This window comes from Nomascus leucogenys, unplaced genomic scaffold, assembly GCF_006542625.1.
Source record: "Nomascus leucogenys isolate Asia unplaced genomic scaffold, Asia_NLE_v1 000683F_127431_qpd_obj, whole genome shotgun sequence".
Taxonomy (NCBI): domain Eukaryota; kingdom Metazoa; phylum Chordata; class Mammalia; order Primates; family Hylobatidae; genus Nomascus; species Nomascus leucogenys.
In genome coordinates, this window is record NW_022096908.1 from 86056 (window position 1) to 104043 (window position 17988).

At 57.4% G+C, this 17988-nt stretch overlaps 1 protein-coding gene across 1 annotated transcript in view; it reads right to left on the bottom strand.

The window, feature by feature from the left end:
• LOC115834088 (mucin-4-like) overlaps positions 1–17866 on the bottom strand; it is a 33221-nt gene extending 15355 nt beyond the window's left edge. Inside the window, exons 1-19 of the mRNA XM_030808861.1 lie at positions 17464–17866; positions 16600–17319; positions 16265–16408; positions 15353–16120; positions 14950–15054; positions 13387–13422; positions 12899–13051; positions 12653–12655; positions 10561–10691; positions 9567–9731; positions 8219–8374; positions 6936–7066; positions 4597–4685; positions 3200–3379; positions 2927–3052; positions 2087–2206; positions 1529–1737; positions 951–1041; positions 257–424 (exon numbers count right to left, since the gene is read on the bottom strand). Coding sequence (XP_030664721.1) covers positions 257–424; positions 951–1041; positions 1529–1737; positions 2087–2206; positions 2927–3052; positions 3200–3379; positions 4597–4685; positions 6936–7066; positions 8219–8374; positions 9567–9731; positions 10561–10691; positions 12653–12655; positions 12899–13051; positions 13387–13422; positions 14950–15054; positions 15353–16120; positions 16265–16408; positions 16600–17319; positions 17464–17866 — 3898 coding nt within the window. The remainder of the gene's footprint in view (positions 1–256; positions 425–950; positions 1042–1528; positions 1738–2086; positions 2207–2926; positions 3053–3199; positions 3380–4596; positions 4686–6935; positions 7067–8218; positions 8375–9566; positions 9732–10560; positions 10692–12652; positions 12656–12898; positions 13052–13386; positions 13423–14949; positions 15055–15352; positions 16121–16264; positions 16409–16599; positions 17320–17463) is intronic.
• Between the last annotated feature and the right edge of the window lie 122 nt (positions 17867–17988).

Consider the following 17988-nt stretch of genomic DNA (forward strand, 5'->3'; position numbering starts at 1 on the left):
GAGAAAGGATGGCTGTGCCCCCCGCCTCCCCGGAGCCCATCCCTGATGCTCCCTTAGAGCGGGAGGAGGACAGGAAGGGAGCCTCGGGGGAGGCTGGAGAAGCCCCTCGGCTCCCGGCCCGCTCTGTGCCCCGAGGGTTCTGCTCCAAGGAGGCGGAGAAAGGGAGGCCGAGCAGGGCTGCCCGGGCCGCGGGCGTGGGGGTCCGAGCTCCGGCTGGCTCCGAATAGCCCCAGAGGCAGGTCCGAGCCGCCCTCACCCAGGAGCCCCTCCGTGCGGTTCTGGTACTCGGGTGGGAGGCTGGCGGAGGCGTGGAGGATGTTGGAGAGCGCGGTCACCGAGACGGTGGCCCAGCCGTCGAAGCTGGCCGAGACCACAGAGCCGTTGCGGCTCAGGAAGACTCCGGTGGCGTTGAACGTCTCCTGGCCTGGAGCATCGGGAGGCAGCGGAGAGGAAGCCAGGTCGGCACCGCGGCCCCCACCAAATCCGGGCCCTGCCCGGCCGGCACCACCCCTCGCCCCCCCCCACTCCCCCTCCCTCCACCTCCCCATCCCCCCTCCCCTCACCTCCCCACCCCCGCTTCCCTCACCTCCCACCCCCACCCCCACCCCCCCTCCCCTCACCTCCCCACCCCCCTTCCCCCACCTCCCACCCCCCACCCCGCCCCCAGGGCTGAAGCCGGGAGGGATCTGCACTGGAGGCGGAGAAAAGGCCGGCGAGCTGCAGGCCCCGCTGCGGGCGGTGAAGAGGCTGCGCGCTCTTGGCCCTGCACCGCCACGCACCGGGCCCTGCACCGCCACGCAGTCGGCCCTGCACTGCCACGCACCGGGCCCTGCACCACAACGCACCCGGCCCGGCACCGCAACGCGCTCGGCCCTGCACCGCAACGCGGCTTCCCGCCCACCTCACTGCTCCCGGTGCGGGGAGGGGGCGGCCGGCGCTCCTCAGCCTACCTCTGCCGTCTTCATGGCCAGGCTTAAATGTCACAGTCTGGTTATCCAGCAGGACATGGATTGCGTCGTGAGGCTCAAGGAGCCATTGGACCTGGAAGGAGATGGGAGGGGACCTGAGCCCCACTCGCAGGTGGAGCCGACGCCCAGGAAAGCGGCTGGGAGAGCCCCCGGGGCTGGAAGCTGCGCCCTGGGCCGGGAGGAGGGCGCTGGAGGCCGCCGCCCGAGGTGATGCCAGCCGCCGTCTACCCTGTGCTCAGCAGGGTCAGGCATAGTTTTCGGATTATCCCCTTTAGCTCTTACAACAGCCCATGAGGCAGGTAATGTTATCCCCATTCTTACTAGGAGAAAACCAAGTTCAGTAGTTTCTTCGAAGCCAAACAGCTGGGAAACCGTGGGGCCAGAGCCCTAATCCACCATCCCCAGGATTGACTCCGGGACAGCTGCGTGGATAGGATGTGTCCTCCCTCCCTCCTGCCCAGCTTCCCCTTCTTCGCTCTCTTCCTTCTCCCCGGCCTCAGTATGTGGCGGAAGGTCCCTGTGGGTGGAAGGCAGGGAGGTCCCTGGCGCCCCTCACTCACCGTGACGGGGCCCAGGCTGCTGGAGCGGTACCGAGCCGCAAAGGCGATGAAGTTGGTGGCCTGGGCTGAGCCAGTCTGGGCGGTGCGGCCCTGCAGCAGGAAGGAGGAGTTCCCGTCCTGGGCCCCCACCAGCAGGAAGTCCCCCAGCCCATTGAAGGTGTAATTGACACCATCCAAGGTGGTAATGTGGGGGTCCCCGAACATCCAGGCTGGAAGGAAAAAAGAGATGCCGCCTCAGCATGACAAATCATGCGTAGGGCTGAGATTCCTCACTGCAGTCAGGTGCGGCACTTGTCCAGGCGGACTCAGCTGGGGATGTTCAGAGAGCACAGAATCCTCCCCTCAAGGCTTCTTGCATTTCATGCCCCGCTACTCTCACTCCTTCCCCAACTCAGGTACAAAGCCCCTCCACTGACCGTCCGCCCATCACTGGCGTCATCTCCATCTTCCCTTGTGGCCACGGCTCTGCCCCTACTGCTCATCCAGACGCCACCTCCTGGAAGCCCAGAAGCTCCCCCTCCCCAGAGGCTCTTCCTGGGCCTGGGCCCTGTCACTCACCAGGCCGTGGGGGCCTGTATGTAGCACAGCCCACGCGGGGCCGCTTCTGCTGGTACAGGGCACAGAGGTAGGGCTTGTCATTCCAGCGGCAGCACCAGCTCTGCGGCTCCAGTTCCTGGGCTGCGGAGAAGAGCAGTGAGCTGGGGAGGCTGAGGACCTGGAGAACCCATCTGGAGAGCTTGGCAGGGCAGGGCAGTGTTGGTGGCAAGAGCATGGCTTTGGAATCCAACGTGGCCCTTCTCGTGACCTTGGGCAGTGGACAGGGTGCTGTCTCTTTTGCAGGCATTGGGGCCACTGTGCAGCAGGGCGTATGGTAGGAGCTAAGCAAATTCGTCTTGAGGGTGGAGAGCCAAGTACTGCTGCTCTCAACGGGCTAGGAGTAGGGAGGGCATGGCTGACAGTCTGGGAACTGTGGAAACTGCCGTGGGACAGGGGAGAGAAGGGGAGGACACGGACCACGTGACCCCACACCCCTGCGCTCTCCAGCTCCCTTGGAGGGTCTCTGTGGGAGCTGACTCTCAGTCTTCCCCCAAACATCCTGCTCATCTGGGTCTACAGGGACGGGGTCAGCCTAAGCGCTCTCCTCCTGCCTGGAGAGATGGCCCCAGTCTGGCCTGGGGATGCGGAGCCAGGTATAGAGATGGGGAAAGAGGCACTCAGCTCATACATCTCCGAATGTCTGCTGGTGGGGATGTTGGAAGCTTCCTAACGTTACCAGATCAGGAAGTGGAGGCCCAGAGAGGGGAAGGGTCTGGGAAGGAATGAGGACAAGAGGCTTCATGCTGAGGGTCCTCTGCTTGGCTGGGAAGCTGGGGTTGAGATCTCCACGCACTCACGCACCCAACTGCCAAGGACGCTGCACGTGCCAGCCTTCACGAAACTCTCCCCAGGGCCCGTAGCTGCAGCACACGCCTCCTCGCCAGGACGTGAAGCTGCACAGCTGCCTGCTGCCGAGGCCCCGGCGTCCTGAAACAAGTCCAGTCCCACTCAGGCCCAGGCCGGGGCTGCCAGGAGCGGGGCGGGAACAAGCAGGGGCTGTTTCTGGGGAGAGGCTGAGGGCATGAGCAGAGAGGGTGGTGGGTGGGCTTGTGGGGGGCGGGAAGGAGGTGTCACCTATGCTGACGGGTTGGAATCGTAAGTCCCATCGTCCCTGCTGCCAGGAACAAGGGCAGGAGACCTGGTTCCAGCCCCAGCTGGGCCACCGAGGCTGGCTCTTCAGCCACTGCAGGCACTCGAGACGGTAGTTGGGCCTTTCTTCCAGGTGTAGCCTGTAGAACTGCAGCCCTCGGAGGCCTGAGGTCGGGGATGGGAGGGGGGAAGGGCTTATCCAGGGCTGGGGCTGCAGGCCCTGTCCTAGCTTTAGGGTCAACCAAAACTCACAAATGCACCCCCTTATGCCGCTTCTCACCTCTTTGGACCCAAGTCAGATGGGCAATAATTCCTCCCCCAAAGCCCCTCGCTTGACTTAGCGTCTGCTTCTGATGACCAAACGTGGTTGCCACAGAACAAATAGAACTGGATTTACACTTCACAGTTCACGTGGCTGGTTTCTAAGGCTAAAATGTCCTTCGTCCTATCACATTTTGGAAACTATTATTTCTTTCCCATTGGGGCCTCTGGCCTGAGTCATGGAGAAGGCACCATCGTTTGCCTCTTGATGCTTGTCTTTCTACCCACATGAAAGCTCTTTGAGAGAAAACACAGTTGGTCTTTTTCCTTTGAAAATGTTTCTGGCCATTAGCAGTGTCCAGCACACGGCAGGTGCCCAATAATTGATGACAATGAATGTGAGACCTCTGGGCCTCTTCCTGGTAGATTCTCTCTTTTTGAGACGGAGTCTCACTCTGTCACCCAGGCTGGAGTGCAGTGGCGTGATCTCGGCTCGCTGCAACCTCCACCTCCCAGGTTCAAACAATTCTCCTGCCTCAGCCTCTTGAGTAGCTGGAATTACAGGTGTGCGCCACAACGCCCAGCTAATTTTTGTATTTTTACTAGAGACAGAATTTCACCATGCTGGCCAGGCTGGTCTCGAACTCCTGACCTCAAGTGATCTGCCCACCTCAGCCTCCCAAAGTGCTGGGATTACAGGTGTGAGCCACGGCGCCCAGCCAGTAGATTTTCTTAAAGGATCTCACCTGGGTTCTCATTCCTGCTCTGGACAGGACACTTGGAGTATTGTCTGAACTGCCCATTCAAATCCCACCTCCCACAAGACCCGGTCCTCACTTCAGGATCTGGGCCCCCCGAGAGCCCTCTTGGGTTGGTTCATCTGAGGCAGGAGATGTTAGCCCCCTCTGAGACTGTGCTGTGTCCAGGGGTGCAGGAGGTGCCAGCTGCTCCCTGGGCGGTGCCACATCCCACCTAGACCTGTAGGAGGTTGGACTGTGGGGGAGGCCCTTCAGGATGGCAGTGATGTTAGTGAGGTGCCCTCTAGGACTGCGATGGTGTATGGGCTGGAGGACACGCGAGGGCTTGAGACCAGCTCAGGTGTGATAAGGTGGCACTTTTACCTGAGTTGGAATTCAGGAATCTATCAGGGCGATACTTCTCCCACGCTGGCTGGGACATCAGTGGGCTGTTTTCGAAATAGCCATCTCCACTGCAGGAAAGGAGAGACGCTCAGGCCCCTGCCGTGCACAGGCTCTTGCCTCATAGTTGCAAGGTGTTCGTTCATCCCGCTAGCCGGTCAGCAGCTGGTCAACCAGCTAGGCAGGCAGTGGGTCAGTGGGTCAGCCAGCCCCCATCGTTGAGCCCCAGCACTGAGCAGGAGAGGGGACAAGACAGATGGGCAGAGGGAGGAAGCTCTAACCGATTCCACATCTGATCGCTAGCTGCAAGAAACTGGCAGGTCTGCTTGGTCATGAGACAGGGGCGTGAAAACAACAGAGTTCAGGCCTCATTTCTGTTTGTTTCCCTTCAACAAGCAGAGGGTTTGGAGCAGGACAGACTCTAGGGACAGTGTATTATGATGGTTAAGAGCCAGTTTCTGGAGTTAGGCAGTGATGGATTCAACTGCTGATCCCCACACTTTCTAGCTTGGTGACCATGGACAAGTTACTGACCCTCTCTGATTCTTAGTTTTCACATCTGTATAAAAGGGATTACAGTAGCACCTACCTCGCTGTATTGTGAGGATTAAATGCAGTACCATCTGTAAATCCCTCAGAACTCAGTGAGGCCTTGATACAACAGATGCTGCCACTGCTGCCACCACCACCGCCACCACCACCATCACCACCACCATCACCATCACCACCATTGCCAACATCACCACCATCGCCACCACCATCACCATCACCACCATTGCCAACATCACCACCATCGCCACCACCATCACCGCTAACACTACCACCACCATCGCCACCATCACCACCACCACTACCACCACCATCGCCACCACCATCACCACCATCACCATTGCCAACATCACCATCGCCAACATCACCACCACCACTACCACCACCACCACCATCACCACCACCATCACCACCACCACCACCATCACCACCATCGCCACCACCACCATTGCCAACATCACCACCATCGCCACCATCACCACCACCACCACCACCACCACCATCGCCACCATCACCACCACCACCACCACCATCACCACCATCACCACCACCACCACCATCGCCACCATCACCACCATTGCCACCACCATCGCCACCGCCAACACTACCATTGCTGCCACCACCACCGCCATCACCATTGCCACCTCCACCACCACCATCGCCACCGCCACTGCCGCCATCACCGCCACCAACACCAACACCACCACCATCACCACCACCACTATTGCCATCACCGTCCGCAGGTATGGGGTCCGAGCAGAGCTCGGGAAGGAGGAAAGCCTGGAGCAGCCGCCTGCAGCCCCACCCTGGATGCCTGCTGCAGAGTGGGAACTCTTGGGCTTTTCCTCCTCCCTAACACAAGCAGGATGATGCACCCCTGCGTGACACCTTCCTCGGGTGTACTTGGACCGTGTGAAATTCCTAGGCAGTTGGGGAACTCCCCTTTCTCCTTCATAGCACACCAAGAAACTAGTGAAAGCAGTGAAATCAAAGGGGTAACCTGAACACACTCAATGTAAGAGAAGACCATTTGCAGCAATTATCAAGAACAAAAGACATGTGGCCTTCGTATTGATTGCCACACCCCAGCATATGGGAACAGAGATGGCGCACTGCTGCGTCGGAGACAGCCTCCCACACACAGGAATCCACATTTCAACCACCCACAGCCCCGTGCCTCCTCTCTCCCTTTACCACCGGCTCCATATAAGCTTTTGGGTGTCCCCTGGATAAGTGGGTAATTCGCAGGAAGTCAGGAAGGCAGATTCTAGCCTCAGATGTCTGGGTTCAAATCTCCATGTTGCCACTTCCCAGCTCTGGGACTTTAGGCAAATTGCTAGTCTATTTGTATCTCAGTTTCCTGATCTGTAGAATGGGGATGGTAAGTAGTATCTGCCTCATGGAGTGGCTGTGATCATGACATGCAATAAGGTACATAAAGTGTTAGTGTAATCAGTCTTGGCTGTTATTATCACGATATTTGAGAAGGTAAGAGAGGCCAGCTAATGTCAGTGGAAATCAGGGAAGCCAAAGCTCTGGGCATTATTACAAGACACGGGGACTGGGATGGGAAGGGGCATGGCGGATGGATGATCTTGTCATGGGAAGCAGCCAGATGCCTGGCCCCAGTGGGAGCTGGAGTCAGCGTGAGTCAGAAGCACCAGCCAGGAGGGTTCACGCCTTGCCCCAGGATGGGAGTGTGTGTGCAGCGAAACCTGACTCTACACCCCTCCCTGCCATCTACTCAGTGCTGACAGCCCCTCCCATCTTACCTGGAGAAGCCCATGAGCACCAGGTTGCCTGAGCGCTGGGCCACGTCCCACTGCATTCCACCGCTCTGGTAGAGAAACAGGGCATAGGACCTGCTCCCATCCGTGGAGAGGATGGCTTGGTAGGTGTTGCTCTGGGGGTGGGTGGAAGCAAACACAGGGATGCCTGTGAGAGATCCGGGGTCTCCTCTCTTATGTCCCCCCACCCATCCCACAGCACTGCTTGGACATGTACAGCACCTGTTCCTAGTCTGCCCACAGCAAAGGCATGGGCCCAAAATGCTGGCAAGTTGTGGGTCAGTGAGGGCAGCTTTCACCCTGGGTGTGAACTTTTCACCCTGGGTGTGAACTTACCACACTCACCCTGGGTGTGAACTTTTCACCCTGGGTGTGAACTTACCACACTCACCCTGGGTGTGAACTTTTCACCCTGGGTGTGAATCCACCACGGTGGATTTGCCTTTTGGTGACTTTCTTCCAGGAGGGGAGATAAAGGGTTCTGGGTTACAATTCAGTTACATCAGTGTTTGTAAGAGAACGCTACCAGAACCTGAGATTAGCCAAGATAGCAGAGAGCTAGAGAGGAGGCTCATTAGCTCCCTCGCGGATAGTTAAGGACACTGCCCAAATTGTCTCCTCCACCTGAACAGCATGGATGACACTGGGGTTCACTGAAGGCGCACACGTTGTCCACAGTAGGTGACCAGTGAGCTTTTGTCGAGTGAATGAAGAAATGAGTGACTTTAGACCAGGCATAAGGAAGAACTTGGTGACTACAAGAGCGGGGTCCTCGGAGGGAGGACAGAGGAGACAGTGTGGTGTGCCCCGTGCCCATTGGATGAGCCTGTGCTTAAGAGCCAGAGGCTGGAGTCAGAAGAAGCTCCACTGCAGGCCTGGCTTTGCCATTTGCCAGCGGCGTGACTTTGAACAAGTTACTTAACCTCTCTAACCATTGTCTTCCTCATCTGTAAAATGGGGATCATAATACCAGATTGAGCCACATGAAATTGCGAATAGCCAGACATTTTTGACTTACAAAAATTCCACTTGCTATGTTTCAGCCTAATAATACCCAGTTTGCTGGGCTGCTGTGAGGTCAAGTAGGCAAAGGGCCGAGGCAGGCCGGGCCCACGGTGAGTGCTCAGCCAACAGTGGTGGCAGTGGCTTGCTGTAATTAGCAATCTTTCCTAGAGCCAGAGAGGATTTTGGAAGAGTAGCCCCTGCCTAGGATTCTAGGATGTCTGACTCCCAGATGGCTCCCAGGAGCTGCCCACGGGTCTACTCACCCCGAGGGTCCACTGGGCAGGATAGGCGTGAGCATTGACCCACGTGACCTTTAGGGTCCACCTGGCCTTGTAGCCCCTGTTGTTTGTGATCTTTCTAATCCAAGACTCGGCCTCCTGGACTAGCAGGCTGTGTTCACCATAGAGCGTCTCGTATTCCTAGGAAAGGAGGGCAGATGAGAACAAGCCAATGAGGGTCCCACTCCTACACATGGACCCCCACTTTCTGCCTGGGGACCCTGCCCACTTTAGCCCACCCACATGGCCTGCCCTCCCCTGTCCCAGGCCTGCATTTTTGCCATGACCTCTTCTGAGGTGAAGTGCAATTCAAACTTGGGCTGCAGGAAGGCCTGCAGTGTGCAGAATGCAGGGTCGTGGCCCAGACGTCCAAGACCTCTGGACTTGAACTCAAGCGTCTCTTAGCTCAAAGTGGCCCAGAGAGCAGAGCCACTCGGGCCCACTTTTACCTCCCCATGCCTAATCTGCAGCTCCTTGAGAACAGGCATCAGTCTCTCCCTCTTGGAGCCTCCACACTGCCCTATCCGTGGCAGGGGCATGGTCCACACTTCCTGCAGTAGCTTTCATCACATGCTTCCTCTGATTGGAGTTATTCACCCAGTCCAGGAGCACAGGACGGGCCCTCTTGACTCACTCTTGTTAGGATAGACCCCCTACAGCCTGATTTTATAATCAAAGGCTGAATTGTCAGCCCCCATCCCTATCACCTGCAGGTCTTCTTGTGGTCGTGGTTGGGTTGGGGTATTCCTGGTCAGTCTCGTGGCTGGGCTGGGGTATTCCTGGTCAGTCTCGTGGCTGGGCTGGGGTATTCCTGGTCAGTCTCGTGGCTGGGCTGGGGTATTCCTGGTCAGTCTCGTGGCTGGGCTGGGGTATTCCTGGTCAGTCTCGTGGCTGGGCTGGGGTATTCCTGGTCAGTCTCGTGGCTGGGCTGGGGTATTCCTGGTCAGTCTCGTGGCTGGGCTGGGGTATTCCTGGTCAGTCTCGTGGCTGGGCTGGGGTATTCCTGGTCAGTCTCGTGGCTGGGTGGGGTATTCCTGGTCAGTCTCGTGGCTGGGCTGGGGTATTCCTGGCCAGTCTCGTGGCTGGGCTGGGGTATTCCTGGTCAGTCTCGTGGCTGGGTTGGGGTATTCCTGGTCAGTTTCGTGGTTGGGTTGGGATATTCCTGAGTCAGCTTAATGTCCCTTGCCTGGTTCCTCCCACACCCATATTTAAGCCTCAGTCCCCTGCTGCAGGGGCTGTCACAGCAGCAACTCTGGCAATGCCTTCCACACAACTCTTTGTCTCCCCTGCCAGCTACTGGGGGATCCTGACTGCCAGGCTTTGAAAGGCTCACCTGATAAAATGTGGTCCCCCGACCAGTGGAGAAGTCAGCATCGTCCCAGAATGGAGCCACCAGGGCCACAGGGTCCCAGCCTGTGAAGCCTGTTCGCAGTGGGTTGGGGTAGGAGAAAATCTGGTAGTCTGACTCTGGGAAGATGATCTGGCCATTGTCTGTGAACTGAGCACACGGGCTTTGTGGTCAGCATTCAGGGAGGGAAGTGGGGAGGAAAGTCCCAGCCTTGGTCCAGCTCCTCAGAAGCATGAGGGTAGAGCTTTAGAGATGCTAACCCCTGGAAGTCACCTCCTGTGTCCTGGCTTGGGGAGAGCCCTTTCCATATAATCTCACAGAGTGCTCCCCGCTCAGGCCATCCCTTGCGTTGGGTGGTAGGCTTGGTCCTGTTTCACTGCAGATCCCTGGCTGTGGACCAGCCCCTCACAGGCACACCCCTCTTGGCCAGTGCCCTGGGCCCCATCCTGAAGTTTGTGACACATTAGGTGGGGCTCAGGGGGTGGAGCCCTCCCTCCATCACTCAGGGAGCGGAGCCCTCCCTCCGTTGTTCAGGGGTGTAGACACCCCCTCTCCATCACTTAGGGGGTGGAAACCTCTCTCCATCGCTGAGTCGCCCTCTCATGGTGTGTTCCAACTCAGCCTCCTCCCTGAGGGCCACAGGAGCCAGGACTGTCCTTCCAACTCCGCTCCAGGAGACAGGGACCAGCGGGCCAGAGACTAATCCCAGAAGGTGGAAATGGCAGTCTGGTTTCCCAAGTGTAGCTTTTTACTCCTGAGAAGGCCCCGCAGAAGCAGCGGTGGGCCCAGCAGGTGGGCAGCCCTCGCCTGGCACCCGGTGTTCCTCGGGCAGAGGCCTGACATTAAGGAGGCTGTGGGGGTGGACGAGGGGCCCAGCCAAGGCTGCTTCCACTCCCGCTTCCTCTGGGTTCCATCTCCAAGCTGGAGAGAGAAGTGGGCCCAGGGAGCTCAGGCCGCATAGGCCGCAGCCCAGACTCACGTAGAGGGAATCACGGAGAGAGGAGCCGAGGGGGAAGCCAGTCGCTGGCTTGAAGAGTGGGGAGGTGAAGTCCACAGTCCTCCTGACGAACTCCAGGTCCCCGGTGCCTGCCCCGTAGGGGAAGAGGGAAACTCCAAGAGCAGGAAGCCCAAGTGGGCCTGGGCCTGCTTTAGGGCTGAAAGGGATCCCAGAGTGCTCCCCGCACACTGCCCGCACCTGTCCCCTGTTCCCCGAGGGCCCCAGAGGCAGCCATCGAGGGTTCTTGTTGCTCCCTCTCCACCCACACTGAATGCATGTGGTCATTTTACTCCCTAAACTGCGCCTCTCATCCTTCCCCAGCTTGGAGAAAAACAGGTCCTGCTGTCAGAATACCAGCAACCGATTCTCAATCTCTTAGTACCCCAATCCTTTTCAGGGTTAAAAGACAAAAGCCCATGCCGGGCGCGGTGGCTCACGCCTGTAATCTCAGCACTTTGGGAGGCTGAGGCAGGAGGATCATGAGGTCAGGAGTTCGAGACCAGCCTGACCAACATGGAGAAGCCCTGTCTCTACTTAAAATACAAAAATTAGCCGGGCGTGGTGGCGGCCTTCGCCTGTAATCCCAGCTACTCCGGAGGCTGAGGCAGGAGAATTGCTTGAACCCAGGAGGCGGAGGTTCCAGTGAGCTGAGATCGCGCCATTGCACTCCAGTCTGGGCAACAAGAACGGAAACTCCGTCTCAAAAAAAAAAAAAAAAAAGAAGACAAAAGTGCAGCGCAATGAAGATGAGCAACTGCAAAGCCCTTTTCAGGGAATGAGACTTGTTTCCTAACTGGCCTTTCTCCAGATAAACTTGAGGACTCCTCGAATTTAACCTATAACTCCCTAGAGGTCCTCGGGCTCCAGTTTGAGAAACCTTGTCCCAAATATTTCTCCCAGCTGCCGACTCCTTGGCACCCTCCCCTGGTCCTGCTTGGAATCCTGCAGGCTCTCCTGGCCTCCTCACTGCCTGCAAATCTCACCACTCCAGGCACCACTTGTTAAATGCCATTTGTACAATGCAACACTGAGTCCTCCCAGGCTCCCCTTACCTACAGGGTGCCCCGCATGCCGGCCGCACTTTTTGCTACCCTTCTTTTCATTTCGAGCCACCCCAAATGCTTCGGGGATCTGCTCCCCATGCAGCACCGAGACGATTTTCTGCAGCCATACTTACCACACTCGTACCTTCCACGGCCATAACTTCCACCCATACCTTCCACGGCCATACCTTCCACACCCATACCTTCCACGGCCATACCTTCCACACCCATACCTTCCACGGCCATACCTTCCACACCCATACCTTCCACGGCCATACCTTCCACGGACATACCTTCCACGGCCGTACCTTCCACGGCCATATCTTCCACGGCCGTACCTTCCACACCCGTACCTTCCACACCCGTACCTTCCATGGCCATAACTTCCACACCCGTACCTTCCACACCCATACCCTCCACACGCATACCTTCCACGGCCATACCTTCCACACCCATACCTTCCACGGCTGAACCTTCCACACCCGTACCCTCCACGGATGTACCTTCCACACCCCTACCTTCCACGGCCATACCTTCCACGGCCATACCTTCCACACTCATACCTTCCACACCCATACTTTCCACGGCCATACCTTCCACACCCATACCTTCCACACTCATAACTTCCACACCCATACCTTCCACACCCATACTTTCCACGGCCATACCTTCCACACCCATACCTTCCACACTCATAACTTCCACACCCATACCTTCCACACCCATACTTTCCACGGCCATACCTTCCACACTCATACCTTCCACACCCATACCTTCCACACCCATACCTTCCACACCCATACCTTCCACACCCATACCTTCCACACCCATACCTTCCACGGCCATACCTTCCACACCCATACCTTCCACACCCATACCTTCCACACCCATACCTTCCACGGCCATACCTTCAACACCTTGTTCCAGCTGTTCCTGCCCTCCTCCCTGCTCGGGGTGCTCCTCCATCCCCGTCTCTGCATTCCTCAGGGCCTTCCATTGTGTGCACTTAGACCCGGGATAAGCCCTCTAACCGCCTCTATGAGACAGTCCATCTGTCTCTTGCTGAATGGCACCGAGGTCATTTCTCTGTCTCCAGCTCCTGGCCCAGTGGCATGCACAAAGCCAGCCCTCAGCAGCGACTCCGATGTTGTGTTCCTGTGCTTGGTAAGGCCCTCCCGACCCAAGAGAGCAGAGACTGTGGGAAGCAGGCTGAGCAGGAGCCTTCAGTTACGTCGCCCCTCAAAAGGCACAGGCCTCGCCTGTATGGCCTGACTCACCTTTCTCAGGCGGGATGGGGATGGGGGCGGCTGTGGAGCGGGTGTGCGTGGCAGTGCTGGGAGCGGCGGAAATGATGGTCTGGGAGGTTGTGGGGGGTGGGGATGTGGCTGTGCGTCCCCCACCGTCTGTCTTCAGTGACGGTGTTGTCATCCCTGGACAGGTGAAAAGAGAAGGCAGGGGTGGTTCTTACAGTAAGAGAACAGCAGAGTCGAAGAGATTCAAAGAAATCAGGAGGTGGAAGAGAGAGCTGGAAACTCCTTGTCTATCCGCTGGTCATATCCAGACTACTCTTGACATCAGTGGTTTTCGATTGGGGCACACAGGAGAGTGAGCCTGTCGCCCACCACACCCATCGCCTCCTCCCCTGTGGGACCTGACTCAGCCACACCAGGTAATGCGAATGCACCAGTGTTCTCAGGTACTCCTGAGGCTGAATTCCGCCAAGGGGCCCACTGGGAGAGATGAAGACGAGGCAGATGGCAGTTACCTGATGTTTCCTTCTTCAGAGGGGTGCCCGAGGAGGCTGTAGATGCTGAGGAAGTGCTTCTGACAGGAAGAGAGGTGGTGTGACTTCTGGATGCTGAGGACGTGTCAGTGACAGGAAGAGAACTGGTGTGACCTCTGGATGCTGAGGAAGTGCTGGTGACAGGAACAGGGGTGGTGTCACCTGTGGATGCTGAGGAAGCGCTGGTGACAGGAAGAGGGGTGGGGTGACCTGTGGATGCTGAGGAAGTGTCAGTGACAGGAAGAGAGGTGGTGTGACCTGTGGATGCTGAGGAAGCACTGGTGACAGGAAGAGAAGTGGTGTGACCTGTGGATGCTGAGGAAGCGCTGGTGACAGGAAGAGAGGTGGTGTGACCTGTGGATGCTGAGGAAGTGTCAGTGACAGGAAGAGAAGTGATGTGACCTGTGGATGCTGAGGAAGCACTGGTGACAGGAAGAGAAGTGGTGTGACCTGTGGATGCTGAGGAAGTGCTGGTGACAGGAAGAGAGGTGGTGTGACCTGTGGATGCTGAGGAAGTGCTGGTGACAGGAAGAGGGGTGGTGTGACCTGTGGATGCTGAGGAAGTGCTGGTGACAGGAAGAGGGGTGATGTGACCTGTGGATGCTGAGGAAGTGTCAGTGACAGGAAGAGAAGTGATGTGACCTGTGGATGCTGAGGAAGCGCTGGTGACAGGAAGAGGGGTGGGGTTACCTGTGGATGCTGAGGAAGTGTGAGTGACAGGAAGAGGGGGGGTGTGACCTGTGGATTCTGAGGAAGCGCTGGTGACAGGAAGAGAGGTGATGTGACCTGTGGATGCTGAGGAAGTGTCAGTGACAGGAAGAGAGTGATGTGACCTGTGGATGCTGAGGAAGTGGTGACAGGAAGAGGGGTGATGTGACCTGTGGATGCTGAGGAAGTGTCAGTGACAGGAAGAGAAGTGATGTGACCTGTGGATGCTGAGGAAGCACTGGTGACAGGAAGAGGGGTGGTGTGACCTGTGGATGCTGAAGAAGTGTCAGTGACAGGAAGAGGGGTGGGGTGGCCTGTGGATTCTGAGGAAGCGCTGGTGACAGGAAGAGAGGTGGTGTGACCTGTGGATGCTGAGGAAGTGTCAGTGACAGGAAGAGAAGTGATGTGACCTGTGGATGCTGAGGAAGCGCTGGTGACAGGAAGAGGGGTGGTGTGACCTGTGGATGCTGAAGAAGTGTCAGTGACAGGAAGAGGGGTGGGGTGGCCTGTGGATTCTGAGGAAGCGCTGGTGACAGGAAGAGAGGTGATGTGACCTGTGGATGCTGAGGAAGTGTCAGTGACAGGAAGAGAAGTGATGTGACCTGTGGATGCTGAGGAAGTGTCAGTGACAGGAAGAGAAGTGATGTGACCTGTGGATGCTGAGGAAGCACTGGTGACAGGAAGAGAGGTGTGTGACCTGTGGATGCTGAGGAAGTGTCAGTGACAGGAAGAGAAGTGATGTGACCTGTGGATGCTGAGGAAGCACTGGTGACAGGAAGAGAGTGGTGTGACCTGTGGATGCTGAGGAAGGTGGTGACAGGAAGAGGGGTGTGTGACCTGTGGATGCTGAGGAAGTGTCAGTGACAGGAAGAGGGGTGGGGTGGCCTGTGGATTCTGAGGAAGCATCAGTGACAGGAAGAGAGGTGGTGTGACCTGTGGATGCTGAGGAAGTGGTGCAGGGGGGGGGGGGGGGGGGGGTGACAGGAAGAGGGGTGGTGTGACCTGTGGATGCTGAGGAAGCGCTGGTGACAGGAAGAGGGTGGTGTGACCTGTGGATGCTGAGGAAGTGCTGGTGACAGGAAGAGAGGTGATGTGACCTGTGGATGCTGAGGAAGTGCTGGTGACAGGAAGAGAGGTGGTGTGACCTGTGGATGCTGAGGAAGTGCTGGTGACAGGAAGAGAGGTGATGTGACCTGTGGATGCTGAGGAAGTGCTGGTGACAGGAAGAGGGTGGTGTGACCTGTGGATGCTGAGGAAGTGCTGGTGACAGGAAGAGGGGTGGTGTGACCTGTGGATGCTGAGGAAGTGCTGGTGACAGGAAGAGGGGTGGTGTGACCTGTGGATGCTGAGGAAGCACTGGTGACAGGAAGAGGGGTGGCGTGACCTGTGGATGCTGAGGAAGCGTCAGTGACAGGAAGAGAGGTGGTGTGACCTGTGGATGCTGAGGAAGTGTCAGTGACAGGAAGAGAGGTGGTGTGACCTGTGGATGCTGAGGAAGTGTCAGTGACAGGAAGAGAGGTGGTGTGACCTGTGGATGCTGAGGACATGTCAGTGACAGGAAGAGGGGTGGTGTGACCTTTGGATGCTGAAGAAGCGTCAATGACAGGAAGAGGGGTGGTGTGACCTGTGGATGCTGAGGAAGCGCTGGTGACAGGAAGAGAGGTGGTGTGACCTGTGGATGCTGAGGACGTGTCAGTGACAGGAAGAGAGGTGGTGTGACCTGTGGATGCTGAGGAAGCGCTGGTGACAGGAAGAGGGGTGGTGTGACCTGTGGATGCTGAGGACGTGTCAGTGACAGGAAGAGAGGTGGCATGACCTGTGGATTCTGAGGAAGCGCTGGTGACAGGAAGAGAGGTGATGTGACCTGTGGATGCTGAGGAAGTGCTGGTGACAGGAAGAGGGGTGGTGTGACCTGTGGATGCTGAGGAAGCGTCAGTGACAGGAAGAGAGGTGGTGTCACCTGTGGATGCTGAGGACGTGTCAGTGACAGGAAGAGGGGTGGTGTGACCTTTGGATGCTGAAGAAGCGTCAGTGACAGGAAGAGAGGTGGTGTCACCTGTGGATGCTGAGGAAGTGCTGGTGACAGGAAGAGGGGTGATGTGACCTGTGGATGCTGAGGAAGTGTCAGTGACAGGAAGAGAAGTGGTGTGACCTGTGGATGCTGAGGAAGCATCAGTGACAGGAAGAGAGGTGATGTGACCTGTGGATGCTGAGGAAGCATCAGTGACAGGAAGAGAGGTGGTGTGACCTGTGGATGCTGAGGAAGCATCAGTGACAGGAAGAGAGGTGATGTGACCTGTGGATGCTGAGGAAGTGCTGGTGACAGGAAGAGGGGTGGGTGACCTGTGGATGCTGAGGAAGCGCTGGTGACAGGAAGAGAGGTGGTGTGACCTGTGGATGCTGAGGAAGTGCTGGTGACAGGAAGAGAGGTGATGTGACCTGTGGATGCTGAGGAAGCGCTGGTGACAGGAAGAGAGGTGGTGTGACCTGTGGATGCTGAGGACGTGTCAGTGACAGGAAGAGGGGTGGTGTGACCTGTGGATGCTGAGGAAGTGCTGGTGACAGGAAGAGAGGTGGTGTCACCTGTGGATGCTGAGGACGTGTCAGTGACAGGAAGAGAGGTGATGTGACCTGTGGATGCTGAGGAAGTGCTGGTGACAGGAAGAGGGATGGTGTGACCTATGGATGCTGAGGAAGTGCTGGTGACAGGAAGAGGGGTGGTGTGACCTGTGGATGCTGAGGACGTGTCAGTGACAGGAAGAGGGGTGGCGTGACCTGTGGATTCTGAGGAAGCGCTGGTGACAGGAAGAGGGGTGGTGTGACCTGTGGATGCTGAGGACGTGTCAGTGACAGGAAGAGGGGTGGCATGACCTGTGGATTCTGAGGAAGCGCTGGTGACAGGAAGAGGGGTGGTGTGACCTGTGGATGCTGAGGAAGTGCTAGTGACAGGAAGAGGGGTGGTGTGACCAGTGGATGCTGAGGAAGTGCTGGTGACAGGAGGAGGGGTGGTGTGACCTGTGGATGCTGAGGAAGCGTCAGTGACAGGAAGAGAGGTGGGGTGACCTGTGGATGCTGAGGAAGTGCTGGTGACAGGAAGAGGGGTGATGTGACCTGTGGATGCTGAGGAAGTGCTGGTGACAGGAAGAGAGGTGGTGTGACCTGTGGATGCTGAGGACGTGTCAGTGACAGGAAGAGGGGTGGTGTGACCTTTGGATGCTGAAGAAGCGTCAGTGACAGGAGGAGAGGTGGTGTCACCTGTGGATGCTGAGGAAGCATCAGTGGCAGGAAGAGAGGTGGTGTGACCTGTGGATGCTGAGGAAGTGCTGGTGACAGGAAGAGGGGTGGTGTGACCTGTGGATGCTGAGGAAGCACTGGTGACAGGAGGAGGGGTGGTGTGACCTGTGGATGCTGAGGAAGCGTCAGTGACAGGAAGAGAGGTGGGGTGACCTGTGGATGCTGAGGAAGTGCTGGTGACAGGAAGAGAGGTGGTGTGACCTGTGGATGCTGAAGAAGTGTCAGTGACAGGAAGAGAGGTGATGTGACCTGTGGATGCTGAGGACGTGTCAGTGACAGGAAGAGGGGTGGTGTGACCTGTGGATGCTGAGGACGTGTCATGACAGGAAGAGGGGTGGTGTGACCTGTGGATGTGAGGAAGTGCTGGTGACAGGAAGAGAGGTGGTGTGACCTGTGGATGCTGAAGAAGTGTCAGTGACAGGAAGAGAGGTGATGTGACCTGTGGATGCTGAGGAAGCATCAGTGACAGGAAGAGAGGTGGTGTGACCTGTGGATGCTGAGGAAGTGCTGGTGACAGGAAGAGGGGTGGTGTGACCTGTGGATGCTGAGGACGTGTCAGTGACAGGAAGAGGGGTGGTGTGA